Consider the following 13349-nt stretch of genomic DNA (forward strand, 5'->3'; position numbering starts at 1 on the left):
CTTCAGAATAAAGCACTATGGCTGTAATTTGGAGACGATAAACATACTTCCCAGTTACTGGCACTATTGGGCATGGTTTCTCATCCTGTTTCTCATTACCCTCCCTTTCCTTTGCTGGACCTCAGTTTATCTGATTAATGCCAGCAAGGCTCATTCCACAGTAGCTAAATTACATCTAATTTAAAACAGATCTGTGGAGATAAGGGTTGCATGAGGAAGGCAAAGAATGTTGTTTTTCCCCATTAAAGCAGATCCACACCCCATGTTTGTGTAAAAAAGAATAAGGTGTGCACATTTGGATGTGTAGGTTAAAGGTAGTGCTCGCTTCATGCCTGAGCTTGCCCTGTGTACATGTAGGTGAGGGGAGTCTTGCCTCAGCCCCTTTAGAAACGTGGTCAAATTACAGTCCAGATATAGTAATACAATTCAGCCTTCATTTTAATTTTTAGACATGTAGGTAGCATGGTGCTGGAGACCTACCTGTCCAGTCCTCTGGGTGTACATATGTGTGTGCTGTTTAGAAAGTGCACACGGCAGTAGTGTTGTGGCCTGGTTTGCCTTACTAGGGCAAGCCAACACGGAGTCATCGGCAGAAGCAGGAGGGTTTATTCAAACTCCCACTTGCCTTTTCAAAAACCCCCATCATCCCAGTTACAGCATGTTCCTGTTGCTTAGCAACCAACTGGGTCTTGAGAGAGAAGAGAGGCGTCACAGATGTATATCCATGGCTGAGCGCGAGAGCAAACACTCTGTGCTGCCTCTCCCTCCCCTGTGAGCAGCTCACTCTCTCCAAAACCTCACTACCATGTAATGGAGCAGCATTACACACCGAGTCCTGCCACCTCTGCTCAACATCACCAAATGACACTGCACAGGAAGAGGACGATGCTTATAATCATTTATTACTGACACATCTGTCTAGTTGGTAAACATACAGACTTGTTAAATTGCCTTTATATAGATACTTTTCACAATGAAGCAGAAGAAAAATGACATAAGACATAATAAAGTTCATGGTCTTTTATTTGAAAAAAAAAAAAAAAGACTAGCATGTACAACTTGGAATGAATGTAAACTGAACTCAGATGAACAGTTGCGAAGACTGGTGTGTGCCTAAGACACTCTTAAGAGCATATGTTGCAAACAGTACACCCCTCACTATGCTCTTATCTGAGTCGAGAAACAGAAGAGAAAGAAAAGTGAAGGCCAGTGATTTTCTCTTGCAAGAAAAGAGGACAGACACTCCATCTCAGTGGAAAAAAAAAAAAAAAAGAAAAAACTCACCGTAAGACTCTTTTATGTCCCCCCTCCATTAAAAGGGCAGGACGCACAACTACTAAGATGGTTGTCCAAATAACATAACAAAAACAAAAGAACATGCCAAACATTTGAAAATGTATTTTTTTTGTACATAGATTTTTTTCTCTTTTTATCTAGCATACAATTAAGTCCCATTCCACTTTAACGCGTCAGCTAGAACCTGGTATATTCTGTCATATTAACAGTACAGGATTCCTCTCCAAATACAAAAAAACTGTACCAAACCAACAAGAGGACAGCTTATAGTGGAATCAGCACGCTCTGGTAGCCCGGAGGGGGGATAGGAGTGGGGGGGTTGGTGCTCCGGTCTCAAGCTGCATGCATGAAGAACAGAAAACAGAGAGAGAAAGAAGAAATGGCCAGCCCAGACATTTACCACTAGCAAATGGAACTGGAAGGAGTTCGCCAAATGCTTCTGCTTTAGTCTGAAGGTAGTAGTTACAGGGTTTGTCGTTATTATTTTTACTTAAGTACTGATGCTAAACTGATCTCCGGGGGGAGGGGACAGGATCACTAACCATCATTTTCATGCAGATATTTTTTGTATATTTTTATATTTTTCCTGTGTGGACAGAAGGATATTTTATTTCAACATTCAATTATTCTCTATACAGAAACAGTATGAATAAATGAACATTTTTTTTTCCAAGAGGTAAGTAAAACATTTTGAATTTTTTTTTTTTTTTTTTTTTCTTGTTTTTCTTCTAAGAGGGACAGGACAGGGTGGGCAAGCTTCACTTTGCAGTCATCATCTGTACAAACTCTGCAGAGAGAGAGAGGACAAAAGACAATAAGGACATCAGGTTTAAAGGTTTGGCAAAGCCTGTTGCCAGTAAGAGCAGTCACCTGCTAAATTGTTAAATGCTTTATTAATTTTTTAATCAACTTGAGCAGGTTTAGAACACACATCCTAATTAGAGTCCCCTTTCCAAATGGCTCCCATGTTCATCTCATTAAACCCATTTGATTAAAAAGCTCTTGCATTGTGCTTACAGTTGAGGAGCAATGTGATGGCAGTATGTGCACACATACACACACAAAAACAACTAAGAGGATGCTTTCATTGTCTGTACAGTACATGCACATTTTCTGTCCATGGTGCAATGGGAGTGCAGAAATAACACTTTTTAGCCAAGACTTATGGCCTGTTTGTAATATTATCAACAGCCTTCTAGAAAATGAGCGCAGTCTCTTGTGTAATGTGCCAAGGGACCAACAGTAAGGGAAGGGAGAAAGAGTGAAAAGGCTTCTGGCACACTGATGATAATTCAGAAGGATGGCTTTCTTCCATCTCTGTTTCAGCAGGCTCCATATATAGCCCCTATCTAATAACTAATATGTGTGGCTGGCTTGTCTTGTAGTTGCCCTAAGAGAAATACACAGCTTGGAAAATGAAGTGCCCTGGTCCCTTCTGTTTAATAAAAGTTTACATTATGAATTAGAAACCAATGGTATTTGTACACCAGGGCATTCTATATTTACGACCTTCACGGCAGTCTTCTTTTTCTTTTTTTCTTTTTTGGTTTTTTACCTTCGTAGTTGACCTGTCCATCTCCATCAATATCTGCTTCTCTGATCATCTCGTCCACCTCCTCGTCCGTTAGCTTCTCCCCCAGGTTCGTCATGACGTGACGGAGCTCTGCAGCACTGATGTAGCCATTTCCGTCCTGGAAACATGCAGCATGGGATCAAACCGTGAAATGCATTTTAAAAAAAAAAAAATCCCACAGGTTGACAACTAATGGGGGTAAAAATTCCCACCAGATTGATTAATGAGCAGACATGTTGCCAGGTGTTACGTGAGGAGGAAGCTGGAAACCGACGACTTTTTTTTTTTTTTTTCCATTAGACTGAACTTAATTTAACACTAGTTTGGCCTGGCATGACCTAAGTTTTATTTATCTCAAATTACTATAAAGATTAACAGGTGATGCTATAAGTGCAAGCAAGACTTATTTAGCTGCACTGACAAAAATTTAAGCATTCAGAAACAATTCTGTAATTTCTGCATTATGCTCTTAAAACTTAATTTACCTTGTCAAATACCCGGAAAGCCTCACGGATCTCCTCCTCGCTGTCTGTGTCCTTCATTTTTCTGGCCATCATGGTCAGGAACTCCGGGAAGTCAATGGTTCCATTACCTGGAATGGGTGATCAATGAGGCAAATTTAATCACCAAAACTTGCAATTACTTAAAAGCAAACTCAAGACAAGTAGAGATGATATAACCCATCATTCAACTGATGAAGAGCCCCTGTTTGTTTCCCTGTGTATGAGGCAGAGTTAACATTATTGTACGGGCCACAACATCTCTCAAGGTCCATTTCTGACAGTGACTGTGCAACTTGAGTCATGACTAATCACAGAGAGAGGAGCAGTCCTCAAATCATTTTAGCATACACCTTCCTTCCTGTGATAAACAGCTACTGCCAGATGAAAGAGGAGGGGCTGTGGTAGTGTGAGTGACTCTGTGTTTCCCTTTCTTCCTGAGGAAAGCCCTGGGAAGAGGCTGCCTGTTATACACAGCACAGCAGGACTGTGTGTGCTGTGGGGTGGGGACCATGGCCAGTCATCCATAATGCAGAGACAGAGTATGCTATTCTGCTTGGCCTTCATGGAGCCTGGGTAAATCAAAGGCTCATCTGTCTTGGTGCCCCTGTCAGAAACTGAGGGTGGAGGTGAAAAGAGAAGTGCACGAAAGGCATGGGGAGCTTCAATCTAGATGCTCCGTCCCTTCTCTCCATGTTTATTCATATGAGTAGCCCTCTTTTTGTCCCTTCTTCTTGTTATAAGCCTCACTGTATTTGCATGTGTTCATGGGTCATCGAAATGTATGCAAATTGAGATAGAGTAGTCATTGTTGCTGGTTGTATTTGTGGTGCTGGTATTGAGAACTGGTGGTAGTGGAGAATGCACGTGTGTGGTAGTATCAATATGCATGTTGCCGATGTTAAGACAGGATTATCACAGGATCAGAAGGATCTATCAGGAGCTCAGCAACCATAGGAAGGTGGACTGGAGAGCTAGGGATGACATGCTTTTGTGTAGATGTGGAGATGTTAGAACTTAGCAGCGCACAAAGTGTATTATAATTAGGAACAGGCAAAAAATTTTTTTTTTTTTTTTTGCCTGTTCCTAATTATAATACACTTCACGCAAAAATAGATATTTTTTTTTGAGTGGACTGAATTGAAGGTCAGGGACACCAAGAGCAAAATACCCAGGAGGATTAGCCCTGGGGTGGGATGGTTGGGACAGGGGATTGTACACAGATTAAGCAATGACAGAGCATGCCTCAGAGAGTGAGATAGAAAAGGAACACGAGAATGGGTGTGTGTGTATGTGTGTGTAATGAAAGCGGATGCAGTAATTTAATGGGGCAGATGGTGATCTCGTGGCCGGGGGTAACAATGTACGGACTGGTTATCTAACACACAGAGACAGCCAGCAGCACAAAGGGAACACATGCTATCACTGGGAGGGAGGCTGGCGAGTGTCTCAGTACTGGAGAAGAGCAGGACTGAAACTGGAAAACCATCATCTGAGGGGAAACAATGACTAGAGAAGCAGGACAGATAAATGATATCGGCTCAACTGCACCTTAGGCTAGCTGCTGTGGTGGAAGAGGGAGAGAGGGATTGAAGCGAGGAGCGAGGAAGACAGGCGGGAAGAGAGAGAAAATGGTGGTAGGGAAAGAGAAAGAAAAAAGAGAGGGATGGAGAGAGGGAGGAAGTGGGCGGTAGAGAGGGAGATGGAGATGAGGGAGATGTGAAGAGGAGAGAATATAAGGAGTGAACCGAGTGGGAGATGGTGCGATTACACATAAGAGGTGCTGACGCAAACTATAGAGGCATCTCAATACACTTGTATGTGTGCTCGTCATGTTTTCCACATCATAAGGCCAACATCCAACCATGAGATAAGAAACAGGGGTAGGACTGTGCGATAACAGTGTGGTGAGTGATTGTGCTGGGGCGAAAGCCATTATTTTTGTCACAGTTGTTCAGTACATAGTTACATAGTTTATCTTGTCTCATACATGATTTGATTTTCTTTTGTGTATTTTACATTATTACAGTTTGCCTATGCCAGAAATAGAGAACCCCAGCATCACTGCAGGCATGTATAATTATTCTGTAACCAAATGGGTGTGGTTGTGAACAGCAGAGTTTACATTTGATACTGTAATCCACACCGTTCATAAATTGGGTTTTATGCTCCAAAAGTCAAATGACAGTTTCCTATAACAGCTAAGACCTTCCACCCTCTTTTCCAGTCACTACATTTTTTTGCCATAGTGTCCTTGCTTGGTAAATAAAGCTGATTTTCAATGGGCCAGCTGACATCCCATGGCTGCTGATGTGGGTACTGGATGTGCAAAGCGCAGAGAGGCCCTTATGTAACCACTTTTATTTTCCATTACTAGCTTCATTGCTGTCTGACCTAGATTGCATCAGCCAAGGGAGGCAGAGGCAGAACAAGGGGATGTTAGTGATGGTGTGTGCATGTGTGTGTGAGTGTGAGATTGCTCTTGGGTATAAATGATGGGGAGAGGGAGGGCACTGAGGATGGTGGGAGGACATTTCAATAAAGGGGCAGCCAAGCTGCGGTGCAATTGATTTCTCCTGATCAATGCGGCCCTATTTACAAAATCCTATAAGCTGAGAGAGCACCACTGGGGTGAAGGCCCCACTGACGGCTAACATCCTGGAGTCTGTTGTCCAAGGCCAGCTAAGGGGCTACTTACACAACCTCATGGACTCCTCTGTCTTTTTCTGTCTCTTTTTTCTTACTCTCTTCCGATCACAGTGTCCCTGGGACACACTGCCGTGACATAGTGGAGGGTAAAACCTTGGTGAACAGAGGTGGTGGTGAAAATAATCTGTCTGAATTATGGCATTCAGCAGAGGGCACCAACACTGACAGTCTTTTGACACTTTGCCTGCTCTGAAAGCACCTCCTGCACACCCATATCCCTGACATTGTCAGCTATGATGGAGCTGAACATGCAGTGACTAAACTGCTGACACAAAGTGACACGTCATCTGAAAATAAAGCTGGCCGGACAGTTGGCTTGGACAGTTGGTTGACAGTTGGCAGAATAGGGAACGAGGTGGGCAACAACACTGCTGATGTTTTTTCAGTTGGGCCAGTAATGGATGCTCTATCTAATCCCTTGTTCATTTGTAACAGAGGCTTTATCACTGAAGTCATGCAATTAAATGTTGATGCACAATTATGATTCTGCCTCTCCAGATGTTAAATTAGTGGCTAAATCTCGGAACAGTAAGCATCACCTTATCTTGAACTAAATGTAGAATTGGCAATGGTGTGTAGTTTTCACTGTTCTGCAGCTAAGAGTGACAGTAGCAGATCATTTTGTTGATTAAAAATGTGGGTGTGAACAGGAAAGGACCACATTAACCTAAATATTAAAACCTTTCCCCCTCGTAAGACAGACTTTGTAATAAGTGAATTTCATGATTTGAGTAATCTAAATTTCACAGTAAATTAAGCTTTAGGTGAGCACTCCACTTGTGTCTATTGACATAATTTGGCAGTGTGAACAAGAAATGACCCATAAAATAGATGAAAATTGCTCCAATTTTTCTAATGCAATACATTTCAGGCAACCCTGTGTAGATTTAGTCCACTTCTCTCTTTTGCAGAAAAGTTGTCAATTACCTATGTATCTTTTGTCCTGTTTTGAGATTTAAAATGTGTTGAAGTTTAAAGTCAAGAGTATACTACTTTTGATTCTAAAGTTTTAACTTCATCATTTGGGTTGATACATTTGTTCTGTTTTTGTATGTGGCACGTGGTATGATCTGCTTAATATAGATTGGATTTATGACTGACATGTCAGGAAAGAGTAAGACAGTTTTTTATTTCATGGGTAAATAAAGCATGAGAGTACTGACCATCAGCATCCACTTCATTGATCATGTCCTGCAGTTCAGCCTCTGTGGGGTTCTGGCCCAGCGACCTCATGACTGTGCCAAGCTCTTTGGTGGTGATGGTGCCGTCACCATCCTTGTCAAATAAGGAGAAAGCCTCCTTGAATTCTGCAGGGATGGAATGGAGAGGGAGAGCTTAGATTACTGCTGCTGGGTCTTGTTAAGATGCTGCAGTCAGGTCTAAAAGGTTCATAGATTCTTGTTTGTAATGTCACATCAGGGGTTGTTAACTCACTTCATACTAATCTGTAAACCAGCCCTCATGGTAGGCAACAAAACTGAAGTCGTAAAAGTGCTAAGCTCTGAAACTACATGGGTCTTATCTCACCTGTGACTGGAATTGAAAAAGACAAAACACAAAACACTTTCACTGTAAGAGCATCAATGTGTACAACAATTTTCTTTTTGTACAAGCAGTTTTCTGAATTACAGGCCATAAAAACCCATCTAGGGACCTGTAGGCAATATTGAGGCTTAGCACAAACTAATCAGCCACATGGGATCTGACCAAGAAGAAATTGTACAGTCTTCAATTTCAGTACAGAGCCCACATTGTTTTTTGGGGGTTTTTCTAATCAAGAATATCAAGGTGTCTAAGTGAAACTACCAGTCTGCTCGTCTTACCCGTCAAGGTAAAAATAACTGTTCACCTCATGGGTTTCAGTGCTGACATGCTGTAATTACTTCTCCCTGTTACTTCCTGTTCATTTTTGAAAAGCTAATGATCTACCAAGGCAGGGTGTGCCAAATCTTATTCGATATTCAGTTTTATTTCATGTTCTATACATGGGATATGGAAACAACCAGAACAGCTAAGAAGACATAATAGTCGGAACTTGACTGAAAGATATTGAGTGAAATTGATCCACCAGCACCTCGTAAATATGTGAATAAATGACTTGGCTGTGCACTGAAGCAAAGAAGAAACGCTCTGTTCCTACCTGCAATCTGCTCCTCTGTTAGTTGGTCAGCCTGTGGTTGGGGGGGGGAGAAAAAGAGGTGTGAGAGAGCTGCAAACAAACAACTTACTCAACAAGACAATTATACCAAATCCCAAAACTGTTTCATCATTACATTCCACATGATCCCCACCCAGCTCCACACTGGCCACAGTGTTCAGGGATTTGCTGACCTCAGTGCAAGGCACAAGAATTTATTATGCGCGGCCAAAACTTACCAATAACAATACCCCAGATTACTGCTAGCCACATTAACTAGTGCCCAAGCTCCTGGGGTGTAAATCAGGTTATTTTAATTGTAAACTTGTAACAGCACTTTGTAACTTAAGATTTCCATTGCCTATCTTGTCCAAATGGTATTTTCATCTCTAAGCAGAATTACACAATGCCTACATAATTTTCTTTTTCTCTAAAACGTTCTGATACTGGGTGGAGTCCATCTTTCACGCCACTCTGACATTGACTGTGTTAGAGTGGAGGCTGAAAATTACTTCTCTGACGTGGCTCACACTGATGGTTCATAGGCTTATCAAGATGTGCTTTAAAGGTTGGGTGTGTGAGAGCAGTGACAGAAAGCTAACACATACAGAGCTCTACAATGGTGCAGTGAAATTAAACCTCCAGTTGATGAGCAGCTCGACTGGACAAGTGCGCAAACCAGACCATGACAGGCAACATGATAAAACGGATGAAGTGCTGTCTACAAACCAGGAAAAAATGTTTTGGCAGGGTTGTTTTAGGACATATCACCATGGGAGTGTTTTCCGTGGTCCTACTAACAGGAAAAAAAGACCTGCTGGGTAGGAGCAGCTTTGTTCCCCTCCCTGCCTGTTCCCTCAACTAGCTAGCGCTTTCTAATGGTTGATAGTGACTCACACATGCTTTAAAATGGCTTGGAAGCGAGCATCCACCACCTGCCAGGCCTTTCACATAAATGGATCAAGCTTCTTTGTTAAAAAAGCCATGATTTCAAACAAACACCCTCGGCAGTAAAGTGTGAATACAGAGCTTGTGGTGCAAATAACTCCCACAGGTACCCCATCTCTGCTTTTGAAAAAAAAAAAAAAGTACCTCTGTGCTTGGCAGCAAAGAACAAACACACACAAACACCACCAGTCACAGATGTGCACACACTAATGTACATGCATGCATACTCTCAAGTGCACACACAGACACACACATTTTCTCTCTCTCTCTTAATGGCATTCTTCCTCAACACCAATACTTTCCATCCCTGTTTCCCGTGAATTAGTCAGAGTAGCCAGTTCTGCCTTAAAGCAAATTCCTCTAGCTCACTGGTGTGTTTATGTGTTTGTTAAAGCAATCTAGTTTTGGATACAGCCAAGCACACGTCTAATAACAGTTATCCTCACACCCTGTGGCAGTGGAAACCCGAACCTTGTTAAGTACCAGTTTGAAACTGAAGGTATTTTATTTTGTAAATCCAAAAATTTCAATTTGTTGCACAATGACTAGATTGGATTAGACTGGATAAGATTTAGCAGACCAGTGCATGACACACTGCGAGCTGACCTTTTACTATTCAAAAAACAAAAGGCTTCTCCATGTGACCTGGGTAGCAGCAGCCACAGGAAGGATCGATCCAGCCATAGAGGGATTCATGGATAACTTCAGCAGTGCTCATACAAGTATCTGACATGATTCAATAACCTGCTCCACACAAAACAGCATTTGCTTTTCTTTTTCATCCCTGCACCCTCTTTGTCTCCATTTTCATTTGTGAAATGTCAAGAGATAAAACTGCCCTGTTGATACTAACATGCTGCTTGAGCAATACTGTATGTTCATTTTTATTTGCCATTTTTCTCTGTCCCTCTTATCTTTCATGTTTCGTCCTTGTGGTAGTTTCCTTTTGCATCTTCCTCATTGTCATGTCGTGTTGCTCCTGTTGTAGCTCTGCTGTCCCTTTCTGTCCCCTGCTGTCTCCCTAAGTAGACTGGGTGTGGGGCTTGGTGACTCAGTGCTATGGATCCTCCCTTGGCTTAGGCCCAAGTCGTTGGAGCCTTACAGTGCTGCTGCACCACCAGGCCTACTACCGGCCCATCCCTTCCTTCTTTCCCTGGCACTTGGATTTCAGCCAATATCAACTCCTCCTCCAGACCTTTCCCCTCTGTGTGGCTCTTTTTCTCTCTATATATGTGACATACTGTTCAAAGGAAACTCCCTGTGATTCACCATCCACTGTGTCCTATGAGCAGGACTGTTTACTGCCAGGCTTCCAGTCTTAATAACAGCTTGTAGAGGACTGGGAGGGTTTTTATGTGTGTTCAGAGATGCGTTAGAGGGGTGCTCTGCTGGCAGTGGTCTGCTGGCATGAGTGGGTCAACCACTTTTCCTGCAGCCAGTCCCAATATTGAGCTTCTATGTTGCTGTAGAAGGCAGGTTGGAGCTCACTGGGGCAGTGGGGAATATGTTGCTCACCTTTGATGTCATATCATGCTAGTAGAGAAATTAACTGGTCAAATGTGCTTTTGATGGGGGATGAAAAATGGTGTATCAGAATGCCAACAATGGTCGTCTTCTTTAGCATCCCTTTATCAACACAGGATTCCTGAGTTGATGATCTGTCACTGTTTGGTTGCTAAACCATTCCTGAAGGATCTTCTCTATAGTTCACGAAGTCAAAGATGCAAAATCAGCTTTCACTCTTACAGATGGGCATGATGCATACACACTTCCATTCACCATTACACAAACACAAAGGGTCAGTGTGCCCTACACAGTCCCCGTCTGTTTGAGCATTGAGTTTTGCAGAGGTTGAACAACTCTTTTTTTGACAATGGACAAAAGAAAGTGAGGCCTCAGGGCTGTGCTGTGTCTGCAGGGGAGGGGGGAGAAAGGTCGGGTGTAACCAACACCAGTCTCCCTACACCCTGCAGACAACACCCGTCCACCATATGGTCTGGTGGTGGTAGGTGGCTGGGTACTCCTCCGTACCACAGGGCGCTCCTAGACAGTAGGAACATGGGGACATGGCATGGTGTTGCTGACAAGCATATAAATTATTCATTGCTGCAGATCAGATGTCCTTCAAATGACTAAACATGCCTCAGCAAACAAGAGCGTTAACAGGAATAGGATACGGCCTTAGCATGGTCTAACTACTTATATGATACTTTCACCTCAAAGGGGAGGCTGTTTCCACTTCAGTGCCTGACAAGGGGCTTACGCCTGTGGATTAAACTTTTCAGAGAATGATACACAAGCTAACTCCATAACAATTGCACCTTAAACTCCAATTACTGCGCCGCAATGCAACGTGAAACTGCATCGCAGCTCGATACCATATATGGGATATTTGATCACAGCAGAGGGGGGAAAGAGGTATACAGCTTGTTGACTCACTCAGACCATCAATGATCTGTCAAGCTTGATAATCAATGGATTAACTTGAAGACCTCTTTTCCACATCCAGATCATTTCCAACAGATGAATTCTCCTTTTGTGACGTACCTGGTCGAGGGGGTTGTGTTTCATTAGCTCAGTGTTGTTTTCAGTGTATGTGTGTACATTTGGCTCCAACATCTATTGGAATTGGTTAGGATAGTGTGGTAAAGTGCACCTTTATATATTCTGCAAGTCACTGAGGCCTACTGAAATCTCCCAGTTCAACAGAATGTAAGTCGTAACGAAATAACACACATATGCTTTATTAAATGCACAGACTGTAGAGCAGCATGGCAGTCATGTAATATTTATATCGCACAGTATATTTGACGTTATACTGACCAGTGCCCAAAAGTCTCCCATTTGCATAACATGGACAGTTTGCAAAGAGGCAACCAAATCAGCCGGCATAGCATAAATAGATAACACAGCCTAAGATAAACCCTGCAAGCCAAGGCACAACTGCGTCTCATATCGCTGTTCGTGGCTGTTACAGGCCAGTCAATACAATGTAGGTAATTATAACCTTGCACAACATGGTCAGCTTCCGTTGCGGGACTCGGACGAGACACAGAAGTGCCAATCCTCGACCAGTAAAATGGTGCAACCGAAAAAACGGGAACCCAAACGCAACAAACTCGTTTTCCTCATGGCGGGAGGAGCGCCATTGGCGGGTGCTCCTTCCCCGAGCTGTGTGAACAGGGCGGGTAAAAAACAAATACCTACTGTACCGTGTTGGCTGTGTTAGAAAAATGTCAGCGAATGGCTCTCATGTGTTTCTATCAGCGTTAGACACGCTCCCCCAACACGCCTGCGATCCTAAGGCGGGCTGTAAAATATGCCCTAATGCACTTATGGCTGCAGAATTAAGCTGCAATAACCCAGAATAGCTTGCTAGTTATTCCGACACCAGTACATCCAGTCCAAGAATGAACTCGATCTGCACCATGCAGCCGCGAACCAGCTCCTTGACCCGATACAGCCGAATAGCGAATAATGGTGTGTGAATTGCGCAGTTATAGGCAAATGCGGTCCCATTTCGAAAGTGAACATTATTTTAGACACAACCCCGATTAAACGAACAAAGACAGTCGATAATACGGCTCGGCAATATCCCATGCGCTAACAGTTAGCTCAAACGTATGAAAATGTGGTTTGCGGGCGTTTTCCGTCTCCTCTACGCACTAAGAGGAATCAGACTGAAAACCAAATACAGGAGCCGTAAAGCACTAAGCTACACCGGGTTTGCACTGGTAGTCAGCAGGCTTTCCAACAAGTAAAATGCATTTTTCCCTCTACATAGAATGAATGACAATACATACCATGTCGGATGGGTTGTGTGCTTGTTGGTGTGTGTGGAGGCAGACGAGGAGTGTGGTCGTCCCTTAGATGGAGCTCCACTGGCGGGTTAGCGGTGTGTATATTGGCCGTGGCCAGAATGGGGATTGCCTGTGTATCCCTCCGCCACACTAGCACTGATCACTCACTTCCTTATTTCAATTCAGGGCTGTTGCAGCAGCGCAGACCTCCAGCAGAAGAAATGCCAATCATCGGGGCAAAAACGCCTGCAGTACACAGAGATCATCCTTCACAGTCACTTTAAACTACATACCCGGTACTGCGGTAGACACTTACTGGATTATCCCAAAACCTATCTTTGTAGGATGGTGTTTGCAGGATGTGCATTAAGAATTAAGATTGTTGC

At 43.2% G+C, this 13349-nt stretch overlaps 1 protein-coding gene across 1 annotated transcript; it reads right to left on the reverse strand.

Annotated features, from left to right (window-relative positions):
* Positions 1–1005: 1005 nt before the first annotated feature.
* Positions 1006–13097, reverse strand: calm1b (calmodulin 1b). Its single transcript, XM_026318065.1, has 6 exons — positions 12967–13097; positions 8219–8249; positions 7242–7385; positions 3355–3461; positions 2852–2987; positions 1006–2083 (listed from the first exon to the last, which is right to left on the reverse strand). The coding sequence occupies exons 1-6, from the start codon at positions 12967–12969 to the stop codon at positions 2055–2057; spliced, it is 450 nt and encodes a 149-aa protein (XP_026173850.1). The 5' UTR covers positions 12970–13097; the 3' UTR covers positions 1006–2054.
* Between the last annotated feature and the right edge of the window lie 252 nt (positions 13098–13349).

Source organism: Mastacembelus armatus, chromosome 24, assembly GCF_900324485.2.
Source record: "Mastacembelus armatus chromosome 24, fMasArm1.2, whole genome shotgun sequence".
NCBI lineage: Eukaryota > Metazoa > Chordata > Actinopteri > Synbranchiformes > Mastacembelidae > Mastacembelus > Mastacembelus armatus.